Genomic DNA, 21,411 nt, shown 5'->3' with positions numbered 1-21,411 from the left:
GGAGATCGAGACCATCCTGGCTAACATGGTGAAACCCCGTCTCTACTAAAAAATAAAAAAAACTAGCTGGGCGAGGTGGCAGGCGCCTGTAGTCCCAGCTACTCGGGAGGCTGAGGCAGGAGAATGGCGTGAACCCGGGAGGCGGAGCTTGCAATGAGATGAGATCCGGCCACTGCACTCCAGCCTGGGCGACAGAGCGAGACTCCGTCTCAAAAAAAAAAAAAAAAAATACAAAAATTAGCTGGGCATGGTGGTGCAAGCCCGTAGTCCCAGCTACTCGGGAGGCTGAGGCAGAAGAATCGCTTGAACCAGGGAGTCGGAGGCTGCAGTGAGCCAAGATGGCGCCACTGCACTCCAGCCTGGGTGACAGCGAGACACCATCTGAAAAAAAAAAAAAAAAGAAAAAAGAGACAGGGTCTCACCGTGTTGACCAGGCTGGTCTTAAACTCCTGGACTCAAGTGATCCTCCTGCCTCAGCCTCCCAAAGTGCTGGGATTATAGGCATGAGCTACCATGCCAGATGTTTGATTTTTTTATGTAGATATTGTTATCAAAGACTGTATTAAAATGAACTTTCACAGCCAGACACGGTGGCTCATGCCTGTAATCCCAGCACTTTGGGAGGCCAAGGCAGGCGGATCATGAGGTCAAGAGATTGAGACCATCCTGGCCAACATGGTGAAACCCCGTCTCTACTAAAAATACAAAAATTAGCTGGGCATGGTAGTGCATGCCTGTAGTCCCAGCTACTCGGGAGGCTGAGGCAGGAGAATCACTTGAACCCGGGAGGTGGAGGTTGCAGCGAGCCAAGATTGCACCACTGCACTCCAGCCGGTGACAGAGCGAGATTCCATCTCAAAAAGCAAAACAAAAAAAAAAAGAACTTTCAACATTTAAAATTATATGTTTCAATGAAAGTAAATACTATCATTTATCATATGCAGGGCAAAAACGATGAAATAATTTTTAAAGTCTTTAATAATGGTTTGCAAGTATATACATTACTGTGAATGAGTCTACAAGGAAATAAAAATTAGACACCACTAGTCTCTCTAGAATGGAATATGATGTAGATCGAAGAAAACATTTTTGTACAGTTTAAAATGTTTAAATACTAAGCAAGTGTTCGCGGGTTGTTAAAAAGTATTCATGTTTTAAATGCTGTAGAAATGCAAATGTCTGCTATATTTTTCAAACATAAAACTCAGAATGACAAATTAGAGTAAGTTACCATTTTTCATCTAACTACTTAATAAAGGTACAAAGAAACAAAAATTGCTGGGGAGAAAGTAGTCTCGTGACAAAATTTTCACTTCTAAGAATCTATGGGTCATGAACCTCTTTGGTGGTAATCAGCCCTCCCTACTTCTCTGGAATAACTCCTGGATCTACACACCCGGTCTCATCCATTAACCAAGGCAGCCAGGGCCACAGTGGCCATCTGACGCAAGACAGGCCAGCAGGATTCTCCTTCCCAGGATGCTGGGGTAGGGACTCAGGGACCCCCAATCAGTATCAGCATATGGCTGCAAATTTAGGCAGTTCATTTTATGGAACATAGTTACACTGTTCTTATGTAATTGCTGTATTTAAACATATATTTCGCCATGTGCACCACCTGTCAACATGGAAGCAGTAAACATTTTATCTTATTAATTTAATTAATTTTTTGAGACAGAGTTTCGCTCTGTCACCAGGCTGGAGTGCAGTGGCATCATCTTGGCTCACTGCAACCTCTGCCTCCTGGGTTCAAGTGAATCTCCTGCCTCAGCCTCCCGAGTAGCTGGGACTACAGGCACGCACCACCATGCCCAGCTAATTTTTGTATTTTTAGTAGAGATGGGGTTTCACCATGTAGGTCAAGCTGGCCTCGAACTCCTGACCTTGTGATCCATCTGCCTCGGCCTCCCAAAGTACTAGGATTACAGGCGTGAGCCACTATGCCCAGCCTATTTATTTTTTTTAAGAGACAGGGTTTCACCATGTTGCCCAGGCTGGTTTCAAACTCCTGGACTCAAGTGATCCTCCTGCCTCTGTCTCCCAAAGTGCTGGGGATTACAGGCGCGAGCCACTGTGCGAGACCACATTTGATTTTATATGTAGATATTGTTATCAAAGACTATATTAAAATGAACTTGTAACAACATTTAAAATTGTATGTTTCAATGAAAGTAATCATATGTGGGGCAAGAATGATTAAATAATTTTTAAAATCTCTAATAATGGTTTGCAACTTTATACATTACTGTGAATGAGTCTACAAGAAAATAAAAATTAGACAACATTAATTTTTATTTTCTCTAGAATGGAATACAATGTTGTCTGAAGAAAACACATTTTTTTGTACAGTTTAAAATGTAAAATTGCAAGAAAATCTGTGTACAGCTGCTCTTCAACTTACCATGGGGTCACATCTCACTGAATCCACTGTAAGTTGAAAATATCATTAAGTGTAAAATGCATTCAATGTACCTAACCTACTGAACATCATGGCTTAGCCTGGCCTACCATAAACATGCTCAGAACACTTACATTAGCCTACACTTGGGCAGAATCATCTAACACAAAGCCTATTTTAAAATAAAGTACTGACTCTCTCATATAATCTACTGCATACCATACTGAAAGTTAAAAACAACACTTGAAGTATGGTTTCTACTGAATGCGTATTGCTTTCACACTGTCATAAAGTTTAAAAATTGTTAAGCCAAACCATTGGAAGTTGGGGGCCATCTGTATATACCTCATGGATCATTTAGGAATCTTCTTAAAAATATATACACCATAAGGCTTTTTTGCAAGGCTCCTCTTTTTTTCAACCATTATTTTGACAACTTTCAAGAAACAGTCCCTGGAAGCATATTTTCAAAATTGTTCTGTATGGGAAGAGGATAATATTAATTTACTTGTGTTCTCAAAGATTTGATTCAGTAAATTAAACAAATACATCTACGTCTTCTTACACTTAAGAACTTCGATTTCCGGCCAGGCACGGTGGCTCAAACCTGTAATCCCAGCACTTTGGGAGGCCACGGCGGGCGGATCACGGGGTCAGGAGATCAAGACCATCCTGGCTAACATGATGAAATCCCATCTCTACTAAAATTACAAAAAATTAGCTGGGTGTGGTGGCGGGCGCCTGTAGTCCCAGCTACTTGGGAGGCTGAGGCAGGAGAATGGCATGAACCTAGGAGGCGGAGCTTGCAGTGAGCCGAGATTGCGCCACTGCACACCAGCCTGGGTGACGGAGTGAGACCGTCTTATTATAAGAAGAAAAAAAAGAACTGCGATTTCCTGCTAAGAAGGCTAAGAAGGCATGTTCCAAGAGGAACATAAACCACATGCTTGTCAAGTAACTGACTATGCTGAATGTGTGCAGAGTTTGTCACAGGCATTAACTGGAAACTCTATCCCTAAGGACCTTCTGAGTGATCTGCAAATCAGACACTAATCTTAAGCCATGAGATGTGATCTTTTTTTTTTTTTTCACTTTTTCTGTTCAACACATTTATATGGAAAGAAAACAATACCCTGCACAAACTGTTAACATTGAACTGCAGTACGAAAGCCGTCAGCAAAGGAATGGTAGCCACCAATACAATTCTCGAAGCCTCATTAGTATCAATTCCAAATTAAAAAAAAAAAAAAAAAATGAAAGGTCTGTAAGCTAATGTGTTATTTTTGCTTTAATCCTTTAAGGTAAAAGAAAGAGATATACACCATAAGTGCAGGTACTCTTTCTTTCTGAAGGGGAGTAGAAACTGGAGGGTGGAACAGATTTTTGATAACTTAGTGAGATAACATGAAAATCAAAACAGCTACACCAAGTCATAGCTGCAAGTCAACACAATTATCAACATTTTAAAGCACACCAGAAGAACTATGAAAAGAATAAATACTACACATCAGCAACAGTTTTCCTTTTAAGGCATCTATTCTCCAAGAATCTGAGCTTCTAGATTCAGGATTTGTCCTATTTCAAAAATGCTTTAAAATTCTGGTATGATTTTGAACTTTTAAGTGTCAGATTGGCCATGTCAAAATGTTTCCTTTTCCAAAAGTAGTTTTAAAAATCTCTTTTCTCTCCATCCCCACAAATGCCAACATGTTCTCCCTGTAACTAAAGGAGTGGACACATAGTCTCAGATTTAACAGAAATGAACTGAAGGTATCAAGGGCTGGTGAAGACTGTATGCTCCTCCACGTCTTTATAGTGATCTGGTTCTAACCAGCACCACTTTCTTCACTGCTGGGAATGTCAGAGCTGTCCAGGAGGGCAGCAACCAGCCACTGTGGCTCCCAAAGTGCTTCAACCGTCACCAGTGAGGGGCTCAATTTTAAATTAAATTCATTTAAATGCAAATTGCTGTATGTGACTAGTGGCTACCATATTAATGCAGGTCTGGAAGGCTCTTCTCAATGGCAAAATATTTCTGCCAATCCTTCTTTAAAATAAACACGTACAGCATATTCTCTACTCTAAACCACAAAAAAAAACCATGAAAATATTACCTTTTCTCCATGCTTTACAGTATGAAGTAGAAGCTGGCCAATAACTTTCTTAGTTTCTTTTCTATGGCTCTTGGGTGGGAAAATATTAATATAGTTATTGAAAAATTTAAATTAAATCACTATTTTTCTTAAAAGTCACAAATACACATAAGCATATAGAAACATTTCACTTGAAAGGCAAAGTCAAATGACTATACTGAAAATAACTTTTAATGGCAAAAACCGCAATTACTTTTGCACCAACTTAACAAAAACGCCCCCAAACAACAAAAGCCATTCAAGTCTTCATATGCAGAACAGCCATATGTAACATTAAGAGGTATGTGACCAAGAGTACTGACTTTCAATTTCTTTTCTGAAGAAGAAACCACATCTTATGTTTAAATATTGTCAAGAAAGTAAGAAGCTAAGGATAGGGGTACCATATGCTCATCTACTTAAGTACCTAAAAGGAAAAGGCCTCTTCCTAGTACTCAAGACAGAAAAGTCAACTTTCCACAATGACAGATATAAGTGGGACGTTCAAAAGGCCTGCCTTGGGAAGCCACTGGCTCTCTGACGGCCCTTCTCTTCGCTATCACTGAGACAGATAAATGGCTTTACTACAGCTCCATGATGGAGACAGAGAGGCCCCCATTTCCTCTCTGCTCCTCACCTTTAGGTCTCATCAGAGAATGAGGGCTACCTAAGGACAGGTCCACCCTTAACTCAGGCCTTTTCATCACTCCTTTGTGTCTGGAAGGGACTAAGAGGGTTCCTGCAGGAAATAAATGTGCAAAAGGAAACCCAGACTTAAAGGTATCTAATTTCCCACAAAACAAAAAATTTAACATAGTCCAATTAAAAAGTGACTTCCAAAAAGTCATGTGAATACTTAAATAATATAAGCAAAAATAAAAGAATATGGTCAAATGTAACTTCTAGGAATACATATGGAGCATATTTATGAACTATCTTTTAAAAATCAAAATTCAGAGTTGTCCATCATTACCTGACTTCCAATCTGAGAGCCAGTATATAGGAAACGCTGTATATAGTAAAATATTAGCCAGGCTAACGAGATAATCATCATGGTGATGAAGGCGATGGCCACAAACACCACAGACTGACCGCTGATGAACTCCTGTACGTGCCGAGTGCCAACCCCTATGGTCATCGTTACTGGAATTCCTTTCTGCACCAGCTCCAAAATTTCTCTTCCTTTTGGATAGCTAATCATAATGACCACTGTATTTCCTGTTCCTGTAGGAAAGAACAAAGAAATCAACGTGAAGAACACAAAATATGATACCGAGAACATTAAATTAAATATAAGGGTACTATGTTCATCTACATATATAAATACATTAGAAAAATTCCATGGAAAACATAAGTTACCAAACCTGGTTCCAAAAGAAACTGATGACATTAGAAGTAACAGAAGCAATCACTAAGAACTACTCCCCCGGCCAGGCATGGTGGCTCACGCCTGTAATACCAACACTTTGGGAGGCCTAGGTGGGTGGATCACTAGGTCAGGAGTTCAAGACCGGTCTGGCCAACATAGTGAAACACCATCTCTACCAAACTTACAAAAATTAGCCGGGTGTGGTGGCGGGCACCTGTAATCCCAGCTCAGGAGGCTGAGGCAGGAGAATCGGGGTGAACCGGGGAAGCGGAGGTTGCAGTGAGCCGAGATTGCGCCACTGCACTCCAGCCCCGGTGACAGTGCGAGACCCCATCTCAAAAATAAATAAATAAATAAAAACGATTCCCCCAAAAGCTAGAGTACTGTTCAGTTTCACAGGTGAAGCCTACCACCAAACCTTTAAGGAACAAGTAATACCAACGATATTTAAGTTGTTCCACAGCAGATTAAAAAATTAGAAAGTTTAAAAATTACTTGTAAGACGGCCAGGCGCGGTGGCTCATGCCTGTAATCCCAGCACTTCAGGAGGCCGAGGTGGGCCGATCATGAGGTCAGGAGATCGAGACCATCCTGGCTAACATGGTGAAACCAAGTTTCTACTAAAAATACAAAAAATTAGCCAGGCGTGGTGGCAGGCGCCTGTGGTCCCAGCTACTCGGGAGGCTGAGGCAGGAGAATGGCGTAAACCCGGGAGACAGAGGTTACAGTGAGCCGAGATTGCGTCACTGCACTCCAGCCTAGGCAACAGAGCAAGGCTCTGTCTCAAAAAAAAAAAACTTCTAAGATAATAAAACCAAACATGGTAATAAACAACCAACAAAAGAACCATACAAGCCAGGCATGGTAGTTCACACCTGTAATCCCAGCACTTTGAGACGTGAGATCGGAGGATCACTTGAGGCCAGGAATTGGAGACCAGCCTGTGTAAGTGAGACCATCTCTCTACAAATAATTTAAAGAAAAAACGAGTTGGGAGCAGGTGGTCGAGGCTGCAGTGAGCTGAGATCATCCTACCGTACTCCAGCTTGGGCGACAGAGTGAGACTGTACCTCAATGAAAAACAAACAAAAACCTATACAGATCAATTCCACTTATGAGTACTAATACATAATGCCTAAAGCATAGTCATTAAAATCAGGGAGACAATATGAAAATTTCTACTATGATCACTATTATTTAGCATTGCTCTGAAGGCATAAGCAGACATGAGACAAAAATCAAGAGACATAGAAAAGAAGGGCTAAAATAAAAAATTTTACATGAATTTAGCTACAAATGAATGCAAGAATCATAAAATATCAGTAACATTAATAAAGAACTAAAAATACTGCTTCTAAGTTCACTTAGAAGGAAAACAAGACGATTGGAACAACGTTTTAAACAGTGAAACCTGGACCAGTCTTTAAGTAATTAAAACATTGTGGCTGTAGCATATGGAGACGCCCACAGAATGAGACAGAATAACAGTCCAGAAATAGACCCAAATACATTAAAGAATTTAGTGCACAGAAGCAGAATTCCAAATGCATGAGGCAAAATGAATTATTTAAAAAATTATTTGAGGCAACTGGGTATCACCGGTGGGGCGAGTAGGGAGAAGCTGCATCCATTTCTCACAACTTACGCCAAAATAAATTCCAACTAAATCAAAGATTTAAATGTATATATAAATAAAGAGGAAACGTACAATGGCCAGAAGAAAGATGGGAATTAAAAAATATATATTGAAGAAAAGCTTCTCCAAGTATAAAAACTACCTTAGAGGTTCTTAAAAAAACTTTTTTTTAACTACAGAAAAATGAAAATTTTCTCCATGAATAAGAGCAAAACCAAGGTCAAAAGAGCAAAAGAGCAATGTCCGTGTCTCTTTGGCCCAGCAATTCTGTGTCCAGGAACGTAACTGCATAGATGTAACCAACAAAGTATCTATAAAGATTTATTGTTGGCTGGGCACGGTGACTCATGCCTGTAATCCCAGCACTTTGCCAGGCAAGCAAGGTGCCTCGCGCCTGTAATCCCAGCACTTTGGGAGGCTGAGGTGGGTGGATCATCTGAGGTCAGGAGTTGGAGACCAGCCAGGCCAAAATGGCGAAACCCCGTCTCTACTGAAATTACAAAAATTAGCCAGGCGTGGTGGTGGGCGCCTGTAATCCTAGCTACTCAGGAGGCTGAGACAGAAGAATCACTTGAACCCCGGAGGCAGAGGTTGCGGTGAGCCGAGATTGCGCCACTGCACTCCAGCCTGGGTGACAAGAGCAAGACTCTGTCTCAAACAAACAAAAAACAAAAAGAGCAAACGATCAACTTGGAAAATATAGATGTAACATAACAAAGACAAAAATCTAATTTCCTGTAAGAGTAACAGAAAAACAAAGAAAATGAAGTTGATTTGCAGAAAATAAAAAGGTTTTTTTGTTTTGTTTTTATTTTTAAAGAGATGGGGTCTCACTCTGTCACCCAGGATGGAGTACAGTGGTGGGATCCTAGCTCAATGAAATCTCAAACTCCTGGGCTCAAGTGATCCTCCTGCCTCAGCCTCCTGAGTAGCTGGGACCACAGGCACACACCACTACACCTGGCTAATTTTTTTCATTTTTTGAAGAAATGGGGTCTCATTATGTTGCTCAGGCTAGCCTTGAACTCCTGGCCTCAAACAATTCTCCCACCTCGACGTCTCATAGTGTTGGGCTCCTGGCATGAGCCACTCTATGCTTGGCCAAATGGGTATTTTAAACAGCAGTTTTATTGAGATATAATCCACATACCACAAAATTCACCTTTTTTTAAGTGTACAAGTCAGTGCTTTTTAGTAGATTTGTAAAGCTGTACAACCATCATCACTATCTAATTCCGTAACATTTTCATTACCCTAAAAAGAAACCCTGTGTCCATTGGCAGTCACTCTCTCCCTGCAAAAGCGATTTTAAACACATAAAAAGTCTTCCTTGGTAACAAATGAAAACATTTCCTGTAAGATTGGCAAAGACCAAAAAGTCTGATATACTATATTGGCAAAAATAGGCATGAATCAGCACTCTCGCACACTGCTGGTGGGGTGGTGAATAAATTACTAAACTCTTTCTACGAAAGGCAATGGCATTTGAAAAATTCTAAATGTCCATGTCTCTTTGGCCCAGCAATTCTGTGTCCAGAAACGTAACTGCATAGATGTAACCAATGAGGTATCTATAAAGATTTATTGTTGGCTGGGCACGGTGACTCATGCCTGTAATCCCAGCACTTTGGGGGGCCAAGGCGGACGGATCAGGAGTTTGAGACCAGCCTGGCCATCATGGCAAAACCCTGTCTCTACTTAAAAGAAATACAAAAATTAGCTGGGTGTGGTGGTGCATGTCTGTAGTCCTAGCTACTTGGGAGGCTGAGGCAGGAGGATCACCTGAGCCTAGGAGGCAAAGACTGCAGTGAGCCGAAATTGCACCACTGCACTCCAGACTCAGAGCAAGACACTGTCTCAAAAATAGTAATAAAATTAAATAAATAAAAAAGATTTATTGCCAACGTTTTTTCCTAAGTTTTCGCTATCACAATATACATGTCCATCGAAAAGAAAAAAGCTATATATATTACAATATGTGTATGAAGACTGAAGTAGCAGCTCTGTAAGTAATGACAGTACTCAAGACAGAAAACACACAACATGTAAACTGTGTGGAGAGCATGCTGTCCTTAAAAAAAACAAAACAACAACAAAAACCCAAAGACCGACATGCCCCTATAAACACATACTACCCTCTGGAAGGCTACCCCAGAGACTAGAGACCATGACTTTCTGGGGAGAGGCTCTACGGGATGCAGGACGGGGTGGGGGGTCTTATTTGCATAGTAAGAATTCTGTATCATGTGCACATATTAGCTATTCAAAAAATAACTTTTAGGCATGTTGGTTCACGTCTATAATCCCAGGACTTTGGAAGGCCGAGGCAGGTGGATCACTTCAGGTTAGGCGTTTGAGACCAGCCTGGCGAACATGGTGAAACCCTGTCTCTACTAATATTACACATGCAAAAAATTAGCTGGGCGTGGTAGCTCATGCCTGTAATCCCAGCTACTCAGGAGGCTGAGGCAGAAGAATTGCTTGAACCTAGGAGTCGGAGGATGCAGTGAGCCAAAATCGCGCCACTGCACTCCAGCCTGGGCGACAGGGCGAGACTCTGTCTCGAAACAAAACAAAAAATAACTTGAAAGGGTATATAAAGAACGTTCCCTGACATCACACTAAAACCACATTTTAACACTATTTTATTGTGGAGAGAAATTTCATCTGTAGCAAATCCATTGTGGATCTCAAGCTTTGGGATTTAGTTACTGAAACACCAGAAGGACACCCTTCTAAGGTAGCCCCTGTGTGGAAGCTGATCCTATGATCTGATGACCTGCCTGTCTAAAAGGGTCCCTTGGCAAGAACTGTAGTTTCCAAAACACCCACACAACCAACCATGTCATCACAAGGCGACACAACAAGGAGGAAGGCATTTTCTGCCATCACGAAAATAAACATCTAGCAGTTAAGAAGGACGTGTATAGAAAGAATTATGATGGTTATATCTGATATAATTATATGGCACTTTGCAAGCTAGAAGTCTTTTTTGTAAACCCGCTTTTGTGGAAAATTCCAAGCACATACAAAGTAGAAAGAACACTACAACGAACTCTCATGTTTCCATCTCAGTTAAAAGCTTTTACGCAGAAAACTAAACTATGCTATGATGATAGTTGAATCAATTTCTGGTACTGATACCACATTCTTTGTGTGGTAACGGGGAAGAACACGTTTACATTTATAACTCACTTGAAGCAGGAAAAGGCCACACTATCGTTCTACAGCTGAGTGTTTAGAAATCCTAGGGAGTTGCTCAATGTCACACAGCACCTGAAAAAGCCAGTTCTAAAATCTGAAGACCCAGTTCCGAGGTAGTGTCCCTTCCCTGCACCCTTTCATAGGATCACAGGCTCCATAGCCAGACAGACCTGGGTGCAAATATCACCGTTATCCATTGCCTGGGGGGCTGGACAAATCCATACTCACTGAGAATGCTTCCGCAGCTACAAAATGGGGATGAGAATGACTCTATTTCAGACTACCACTTTTGCAATAAGAAAGCAGAGTAACAAAGAGCTACAGAAGTAAGGGGACGATTTTGTTTGGGGTGGAGGGAAATCTCCCCAGGCACACTGGAATCACATCTCAAAGGAGAGAAAAGTTTATAAAGCAAAGGAAGAGGGTTTCTAGACGGTAGACCACAACAATATATTTGGGATGGTGACCAGCCCAGTTTGGCTGGTGACTAAGATACATGTAAAGGTATCTTGTTGAATAAATGAAGGGATGAGTGGGAGACAGAAGATTAACTGAGATTAAAAAGGTTCTTCAACACCTACAATCTCAAGGCTGGGGGTGGGGGAAGGGATACTGCTGCAACAAGTATCAGGACACCCTGCACAGAAAACACTTGCAGTATCCATCTGAAATTTCTCACCTAGGAAATCCGTCTTAGTTTGCTGAGTTAAAAGAAATTATTATTTATTTATTTATTTACTTTTGAGACAGAGTCTCGCTCTTGCTCTGTCGCCCAGGCTGGAGTGCAGCGGCACGATCTCGGCCTTGGCCTCCCAAAGTGCCGGGAACAGAGGCGTGAGCAACCACGTCCGGCCATGGATCTCTGGACCCTCGAGAGTTTGAGACCAGCCTGGGCAACATGGCAAAAATCCTGTCTCTATTAAAGCAAACCAAAAAAACCTGCCTAGCATGAGGACTAAACAGTTTGCTATATTATAATCATAGCAGCAAGACTGCTTCTGGAAATTATTTTAAATTAACAAAACCCAGAACGAAGTCTCTTTATACCCTGAGATTTGCTTTTCCAGAACATTTCTGGGGACGAACTGGAGACAGGGCAGTTGGGGAAAAAACACGCTAGTTCAGGGGTCAGCATGTGCATAACCCCAAGGGGTGCCAGGCACAGCCACCTTGTAGGCCCTACTCTTGCCTCTGATACATCGCCGCCTCTCTGGTCAATACTAAAGAGCTAAGCTGCTCAAGTTATTGTGCACGACCCTTCCTTAATTGGCATATGAGACCAAATCACAGCTTATTTCCAAACTAAATGGCTGGATTTTTTCAGAAACTCAAAGACGTGGGATGACAGAGAAAAAGCCCTTTGAGGCTATATTTTCCTTCCCCAGGCCTCAACATTGTTACCACTATTGCTTGACTAAAAAATGTCACCTTGCACAATCCCTCTTCCCCAAAAGAACCTATACACCTTGGCATCAGACAGGAAAATTTCTTGAAGGCAATTTATGTTTTTTGTTTTACACTTAGCAAAATATCTTTGCACATAGTACATAATCATACATCTACTTGCTGAACAACAATAAATATCGAATACAGTGTTTTTTTGTTTTTTGAGACAGGGTCTCACTGTGTTGCCCAGGCTGGAGTACAGCTGCACAATTACAGCTCGCTGCAGCCTTGACCTCCCAGGCTCAGGCGATCCTCCCATCTCAGCCTCTCTAGTAGCTGGGACTGTGCCACCACACCCAGCTAATATTTGTTTGTTTATTTATTTATTGAGATGGAATCTTGCTCTGTCACCCTGGCTGGAGTGCAGTGGTACGATCTCAGCTCACTGCATGCTCTGCCTCCTGGGTTCACACCATTCTCCTGCCTCAGTCTCCCTAGCAGCTGGGACTACAGGCGTCCGCCACCATGCCCAGCTAATTTTTTTGTATTTTTAGTAGAGACGGGGTTTCACTGTGTTAGCCAGGATGGTCTTATCTCCTGACCTTGTCATCTGCCCGCCTCGGGCTCCCAAAGTGCTGGGATTACAGGTTTGAGCCACTGCGCCTGGCCTGCTAATTTTTATTATTGTATTTTTTGTAAAGATAGGGTTTCACCATGTTGCCCAGGCTGGTCTCAAGCAATCTGCCTGCCTAAGCCTCCCAAAGTGCTGGGATTACTGGTATGCATCACGATGTCCTACTTCAAAGACAGTATTTTTAACAAACCAAATCACCCGTAACACAATTTAACATTCTTCTGTACCAAAAAATAAACTTGTGCTTACTTCTGTTTCTTTTCAAATTTCTGTGTTTCTCTTATCACCTTGTCAAAATAATAATAAAAAGGAAAAAAGTTCTGACTTGCTCAACAGCTTTAAAATTCTTCTGGATGACATGAGTCTAGTGTACTATTTCTCCTCCCAAGACAGCTATTTAAAGTAGATTTCAACATTCTCTTGAAGGAGAAGGGAGCTATTGAAATATTTAAAGTAGTGGATTAGATTTCTGTTCTAGAAAACTAATTTAGGCAGCTAGAAATCATTTCAAAGTTCCACAAAGAGAATACTACAAACTTTCACGTTTTCGTCTCCCCAATAACTTCACTGCAACACTCTCTCTACTTTTTTTCCCCCCTCCTCTCTGGATAATTTCTGGTCAAATTTTTAAGGTTCAGCATAAGCTCAACTTAAGACTTTTCAGCACCATCTGCCTCTCAGATACCTTTTTGCACACCTACTGTAATTTATTTATAGGTCTCCCTCACTAGACAAGTACTACCTGTTCTTATTTATTAGTTTTTGTAGCCCTAGCATCAAGCAGTGATGGCCTATAAAAAGGCTTCTACATGAATGAATAAAACTGAAAAACTGGCTCATCTTTTATTGCTAAAGTTAAAATGACCCAATAAGGCGAATTCCCAATAAAGAGATTCCCTAGCAGGTGAATTTGGTGAATTCATCAATATGAATGTAAATATCACAGAAATCTGAAACATTATGCAAAACAAACGTTTTTATGGTTGGTTGGGTGAGTTAGGAGGACCCCAACATAAGTGCAATTCTCTTTTTGGCACAGAATTTTAAATTATGTTTTGGACAATGTGTCTTGCTCAAAAACATTTTGTATTTTTGAATACAATACTCAACAATGTTAGGAACTCTTCTGCAATTTTCCCAAATGCACTGCTTTATCTCAGATCTTCATTCAGCCTTTTGCAATATTGCAAAAGGCTGTTTCTGCCACCCAGAATGTCCTATAGCCCACTCACCTCTACCGCACACAACACACCTTCCCCATCGACTTTAACTTGTCCTTCAAAACTCAACCTTGGCCAGGTGTGGTGGCTCACACCTATAATCCCAGCACCCTGGGAGGCCGAGGCAGGACAGCTTGAGTCCAGGAATTTGGAAGCAGCCGGGCAACACAGGGACACCCCATCTCTACAAAACATTTAAAAAATTAGCCAGGTGTGGCAGCATGCGCCTGTAGTCCCAGCTACGCAGAAGGCTAAGGTGGGAGGACTGCTTGATCCCTAAAGGGCAAAGCTACAGTGAGCTATGACTGTGCCACCGCACTCCAGCCTGGGCAACAGACTGAGACACTGTCTCTAAAAAAAAAAAACAAAAACACCAAAACCAACCAAACAAAAAACCCTCAACCTTTCTGGGAAGTGTCCTAGCTAATCCCATCCTCTGTGAGGCTATGAGGTGCCATTTCTGTCTTCCTATAGCACCAAAATACATTTTATTTTATTTTTGAGAGAGAGTCTTGCTCTGTCGCCCAGGCTGTAATGCAGTGGCACAATCTTGGCTCACTGCAACCTCTGCCTCCCAGTTCAAACTATTCTCATGCCTCAGCCACCTGAGAGGTAGCTGGAACTACAGGCGCTTGCCTCAATGCCTGGCTAATTTTTTTCGTATTTTTAGTAGAGACGGAGTCTTTCCCATGTTGGCCAGGCTGGTCTCGAACTCCTGACCTCAGGTGATCCACCTGCCTCAGCCTACCAAACTGCTGGGATTACAGGTGTGAGCTACTGTGCCCAGCCTCAAAATACATTTTAAATTCAAATCTAAATTTTTAGATAATTTGTGAGAGTGTAGCATTACAGATCATCAAGAACTTATTATCCATTCATAAAAGACTATTTAACTTGCTCTGCAAATACAAAATACACACCCCTCTCAAGAGGTGAGCTCTCTGAAGGTCAGGGATTTTTTAAAAAATTTTCTTTCTATACCTCTAATCAATAGGAGGGATTTCTTACACATCTTTGTAACCTCCCCTACCACCCACTCCAACTCTGGCAGGTTCCCAAATATAGCTCCAAGCCTTGCCAGTACTTGGCACTCAGTAAATAACTGTCAAAAAATGAAAGTGCCATTCTTAAAAGACCACGCCAAGATTTCAGCTAAAGGATCAGCCTATTTGTTAACAAACACATGTACGTTAATTTAAGGCCAATATCCTGTAAAAGCTTTTGTTGTAGTGCTTTGATGTTTACTAATTTCCACCTATCTTGGTCAAGTTTACTTTGATACCTTTGCAACACCTGCATTAAATCCCTTTCCTTAGCCAGGTGTGGCGGCTTACACTCCCAGCACTGTGGGAGGCCGAGACAGGCAGATCGCTTGAGCTGAGGGAGAACAGCCTGACCAACATGGCAAAACCCCATCTTTACAAAAAGTACAAAAATTAGCCAGACACGGTGGCATGTGCCTGTAGTCCCAGCTACTTGGGGGGCTGAGGTAAGAGGATCACTTGAGCCTAGGATGCAGAGGTTGCAATGAGCCAAGATCATGCCACTGCATTCTAGCCTGGGTGACAGAGCAAGACCTTGCCTCAAAACAAACAAACAAACAAACAAACAAAAAACCCTTTCCTTTACACCTGCTAAGCACCTGTGCATACTGCAATTATGAGGTTCAAACCACATAGTCTGGAAAGTTCTGTGTATCACTCCCCCTAGACCATACACCTCTTAAGGGCAGGCCTGTGTCCTATGCATTTCTATCCCTGAGCAGGCATAATACTTAACCCAAAGTGGCTGCTGAATATATGTCTGCTAAAGTAAACAGAATTGACTTTGGAAATTAGTAACAGTCCTTATACTTGTTTTGACAAAAAATTAAAATCACTTTTTTTTAGAGCCACGATAAAATACTGATTTAAATCCCAAAATAATCTTGTACTGGATTGTAGAAGAGACAAGCAAGATTTCAGAAAAACTGGAGAAACTCTCCTGAGGCTTGGGAAGAGACTACCAGTATTCTTTTTTTTTTTTTTTTTTTTTTTTTGAGACAGGGTCTCACTCTGTCTCCCAGGCTGGAGTGCAGTGGCGCAATCTTGGCTTACTGACTCCCGGGTTCAACCCTGACTCCCGGGTTCAAGTGATTCTCCTGCCTCAGCCTCCCGAGTAGCTGGGACTACAGGCCCGCACTACCATGCCCAGCTCATTTTTGTATTTTTAGTGGAGACGGGGTTTCACCATGTTGGCCAGGCTGGTCTCGATCTCTTGACCTCATAATCCACCTGCCTCGGCCTCCCAAAGTGCTGGGATTACAGGCGTGAGCCACCGCACCCAGTCTAGTATTCAATTTTACAGGCAGGCCACCTCCACCTATTTCATAGAAAACTAATGTTACACAGAACAGTGAGAATCACTGAATCAGTGGTTTTTCCTGGCTCTAGTCACACTCTGGCTAAACACAGACACCTAAGTCTGAGCCATCTTCAAGGCTGACTGTACACAGTCACCTTGTGACTTAATTCCATTCTCAAAAAGTCACACTGGGTACCATCATGCCCAATGTGCTCACATTCTGTAAGGGTCTTTTCATTTCTGCAGTCACCACTACAGTACTGACCCTTATATTTCTACTTAGACTAGCCCCACAGTCTAAGTGGATTCTGTTCCCAGTTGTTGCTCTGTTTAATTCATCCGTCACACTGCTACCAAACTAATTTCCCTTTAATCAGTGCTTCAAAATGTTGGATAATTTTGTCGGCCCTTCCCCGACTCTCTAAACGTTTGGCAATATCTGGAGACATCTTTGATTGTCAGGACTGGAATTTAGTGGGTGGAGGCCAGGGATGCAGCTAATATATCCTACAATGCACAGGACAACCCCCGCCCCAACACACACATGTGGTGAGGGGGTAGGGACAGGGAGAGAGAACAAAGAATTATCTGGCCCTAGATTACTATGCTGTCCCGGGCTAGTCATTTAAACTCCTTGAGCGTCAGTTTCCTCATCTGTATGTACTCCGTGGTCAAATATCTACCTTAAAGGCTGTTGGGAAGAGTGAGTCACTCTATGCAGAACACTGAGCCGTGTCTGCAGACTGGACACTTCACACATCTTTAAATTGTTTTGTTGGTCTTTCCTCTCAAACAGAATTATTCTCTCACTAAAAAAGGCTAGAATGGACACCAATAATGGGAAGAGAAGCTCCCAAGAAGTGGATTTCACATGAACATCACAGGTGTTTTTCTGCGCCTGGATAAATTACATGTCAATAACATAAGCAGGCAAGGTTGCTGAGCCATGGTTACAACAAGTGCTATTAGCCCGAAAAGGGGGTTCTTAAAGCTATTATCAAAATATGCAGATTTGGAAAACTGTAGGCTGATGAACCCGCCATTTGAAAAAAAGTCTACGTTAAGATGGGTGTATAAGGACCCAGCAACAGAGAATCACGGCACACTAACCTCTTTTCTTTGACAGAACTACTCAAGTTGATAGGATGTACGTGGAGTGCTATGTCAAATCTGACAGGACCTTTCATGACACTTGTGGAAACGCAGCCTGGGTACCATGACAATTAAATAGATTTGTAACCAGTGGAATAACCGCGCTGAACGTGGTGCCTAGCCCAGTGCCACCACATGGACATCTGCTCCCGTTCCCATGCCCTCCTTTCTGCTGCAACTGAGGAACTGTCCTTGGACTGCCTGTGGCCAAGCCTCCAGGGTTCTGGACCCAGCCTTCCTGCCCTCTGGAAGACTCTAGCAGATCACTCCCACCCAATTTCAAACACACCCTACCAACTTTGTCCCACCATCCCGTACTCCCACAATTTCTGCCCATTCCTCTGCAGCTCCCTCACTCTTCAATCTTCTTGAAAGAGTTGTCCTAACAGTCCTTACTTCCTCTCAACAGTCTCTCAGCTGGCTACTTTTCCCATCACTTCACAAAATAGGCAAATCCAAGGTTATTTTTCTGTCCTCACTTTACTGTTAGGTCCTGAACTTGCACTCAGGACGCCAAAACAGAGAAAAAACAGAAGTATAGGAAAAATAATGTCTGATTTAGTAGCAGTGGAAACTTAAAAAATAAAATTAACCACATTAAGCTGAGACTGAGTCAACTAGTTGTGTGATGCATAAAGTGGTTATCTTACATAACAGAATATGTTCACTCTCTGTGTACTGGTCGTTATTTTACCCGGACTTAGTTTTAAGGATATTTTGCCAAATAAGACTTAAACTATGACTACTGCCTGAAGATACAACCTGCCGCCCTAGGGAACAGTATGTGTAGGAAGGGTTGCCTGGCAAATAGCAAGGTCTTATTATTATTATTTTTTTCTTGAGGTCTTGCTCTCTCGCCCAGGCTGGAGTGCAGTGGCACAATCACAGCTCTCACCACAGTCTCGACCTCCTGGGCTCAAGTGGTTCTTCCATCTCAGCCTCCTGAGTGCCTGGGACTACAGGCGAGTGCCACCCTGCCCACGCGATTTTTAAAAATTTTTGTAGGATGGTGTCTCCCTATATTGGCCAGGCTGGTCTCGCACTCCTGGCCTCAAGCGATCCTCCCACCTCGGCCTCCCAAAGTGCTGGGATTACAGGTCCCAAGGTCTGGTCTGGAATGAATACAGTAATTTCAAAATTTTGATCGTAACTCAAGACTCACTGAATCTGACCGGCAGCAGAGCCAGTGTTATAACCCTAAATTTAGCAAGTCAGAAAGCACAGGTCAAGGTTTACTGACTCAGTCAGAGGCAGGTTTTCTGACTTAGAGTTTAGAATATTCAGACATGATTCAAGAAAGTGAAGAAACCGGAGTGCCAACAAGCCATCACCTTATGTTGATGAACAACCGATCCTGGGGCGCGCTGGGTTAAGAGCTTGGATTCCTACTCACCCCTCCGACTTTTGGAAGCGGTGAATGGAAAGGGGACCATGATTAGGAATCTGAGATTTCCCCACCTGTTAGAATCACAAGCCTCCTTCTGTGGATTTTAACGTCTTTAGTACTCCCTTCGCCCCATGGATCAAAGGCGAAGATTATATCTCGTCTGCAGACTTACCTCCCTCCCAACAGCGCTCGGGGAGCCGCACCGAGCAAATGAGGGCTTCCCTGAGAGTTCCAACAGCCGGAGGCCCGAGAATCGTTCCAGGCCCGCTTCGCGGCCTGCGGTTCAGGGCCGACCCTGAAGACCCCAGCCTCGGCTGCCGCGCAGAAGTCCCCCTCCCGTACCCTCGCGCCCCGGCCTGCTCACCCGCGTGGGACATGGGCATGGTGAGGTTCCCGTAGCGCTCCTCGTTGTAGAGGACCACGGCCGAGGCGTTCCTCCGCGCCGCCACCAGCACCTTGTCCTTGAAGGTGCAGCCCCCGCGAGCCACCAGGGCGACCCAGGGCGCGGCCCCTCGGCCGCCGGGCTCGGGCACGAAGAAGCGCGTGTCGGGCGCGCAGCCCTCGGGGTCTCCGCCGGGCGCCCACGGGACGCCCACCAGGCCCTGAGCGCTCTCCTTGGGAGAGCTGTCGCCGAAGCGGCCGCTCTCCGAGACGCTCCACACCGTCAGGTTGGTCTGCGGGTCCACGTACTCGATGCTCACCACCGCCGAGAACCACTCGAGAGCCCGGCCCCGGGCCCCCGGCGCGCACACGGCCAGGGCGAGCAACGCCAGAGCCAGCGCGCCGCGGGCCCCAACGCCGGCCTCGGGCCGCCGCCACGCCATAGCAGCACAGCTGAGCTAAGAGCAGGCGGGGGTCACGCGCGAGCGCTGCGCGTCCGCCGAGCGCAGAAAAGCTGACGCCCACCGCCGCCGGGGAAGACTGAGGCGCGGTCAGGGCCGGGGCCGCTGCGCACGCGCACTTGGCTGAGCGGACGAGGGGCGTGACCGGCCCTGGCCCCGCCCCCGCCCCCGCCCGATCAGCCGCGCAGTGCGCAGGCGTAAGCTCCGCCGAGCCGCGGACCGCGAGCTGTTCAGGGCTCTCGGGCGCCTGTGGGCGGAGGCGGGGCGTGCAGCCTATACCAAAGTTTGCGCCACGGCTGACCCCTTGGCCAGGGGCCGAGTTTGCGCAACAGGACGTCTAGCACCCCTGAAGTGAGGGGAAGTAACTCCAGAGAAACGGGAAGCTTCCCTGAAAGCAGGCGTGGACCGCGGTTCAGTAAAATCGCTTAACAGAAGTTTGTGGAGAGTTTATTGTGCAAGGCACATGGCAGAGGCCTTGTCTAAATCGTTTCAAAGTTAATTAGCCAAGCCTGTTGGCATTCGCCTGTAGTTCCCACTCGGGAGGCAGAGGTGGGAAGATCACCTGAGCCCCGCAGGTGGAGGCTGCATTGAGCCGAGATCACCACTCTTCTCCAGCCTGGGCGACTAGGGAGGCAATTAAAAAAAACAAAAAACAAAAAACCAAAGTTACGCACACACTATCCAACTGCCTTTTGCTACCGATATTATGATCGTAGTTGATTCCTTACAGCTTAAGTATATTTACAACAGCCATTTTTGTTATAGTATTTTATGTATAATCTGTAATTTTGAAATAATCAGGCATAGGCATACAACTTAAGTGTCATTTAGGTAGTCTGATGCCTGCTACTGATGACATACAACGTAAGTGCTCATTTGGGCATCAGACTACCTAAATGAACACCTATGTTGTATGTCAATAAAAAAGGGAAAAGGATTTGTTGTTTGGACAACAAATATACAGAATCCATATAAAACTACTGTGAGTACAAAGCTTACTGCTGTCAGAAAGGAAGTTCAGAACATTGATTTCAGATAGACTCATCTTCCCGTGTTAAGGGTCTGTAACTGTAGGAAGTAGGTTGTTGCCGCCCGCATCACGTGTTTTTTGTTTTGTTTTGTTTTGTTTTGTTTTGACAGAGTCTCCCTCTGTTGCCCAGGCTGGAGTTTAGTGGCGCGATCTTGGCTCACTGCAACCTCTGCGTCGCAGGTTCAAACGATTCTCCTGCCTCAGGATCCAGAGTAGCTGAGATTACAGGATCGCACCACCCACCTAATTTTTGTATTTTTAGTAGAAACAGGGTTTCGCAATGTTGGCCAGGCTGATCTTGAACTCCTGACCACAGCCTCCCTAAGTGCTGGGATTACAGGAGTGAGTCAGTGCCCCCGGCCTGCACCACGTGTTTTTTGTTGGGCCTTAAACCCTCTCCATTTCCGCTTTGTTGCTGTCTTTCTTGGACTGTCTCTGTGCTCCAAAATGCAGTCTGACCCACAGCCTGTAAGTTTTCCACGAAGTTGGATCTCCTCTCCTTTCCCATTAGGAAACTGAATTTTAAAAGGCCCAAAGTGGGCTTAAATTATCGTGGTCTATGCAGGCTGAGAACGGGTTTTAGGAACGCCTCCACCACCACCCTTTATGCTGCAGCAAAACAAATATTGTAGTTCCCAATAAACGTGTCCTTGCAGTTTCATGTTAGGTCTTGCAAAT

The 21,411-nt window shown here is 43.9% G+C and overlaps 1 protein-coding gene across 1 annotated transcript in view; it reads right to left on the bottom strand.

Moving 5' to 3' along the window:
* Positions 1-19,830, bottom strand: part of RNF149 (ring finger protein 149) — a 32,577-nt gene extending 12,747 nt beyond the window's left edge. Inside the window, exons 1-3 of the mRNA XM_023211371.1 lie at positions 19,226-19,830; positions 5,504-5,754; positions 4,513-4,581 (exon numbers count right to left, since the gene is read on the bottom strand). Coding sequence (XP_023067139.1) covers positions 4,513-4,581; positions 5,504-5,754; positions 19,226-19,685 — 780 coding nt within the window. The 5' untranslated portion in view covers positions 19,686-19,830. The remainder of the gene's footprint in view (positions 1-4,512; positions 4,582-5,503; positions 5,755-19,225) is intronic.
* Between the last annotated feature and the right edge of the window lie 1,581 nt (positions 19,831-21,411).

This window comes from Piliocolobus tephrosceles, chromosome 15 (genome assembly GCF_002776525.5).
Source record: "Piliocolobus tephrosceles isolate RC106 chromosome 15, ASM277652v3, whole genome shotgun sequence".
Lineage (NCBI taxonomy): Eukaryota > Metazoa > Chordata > Mammalia > Primates > Cercopithecidae > Piliocolobus > Piliocolobus tephrosceles.
The sequence above is the reverse complement of the archived record's forward strand: the minus strand, read 5'-3'. Positions and strand labels throughout refer to the sequence as shown.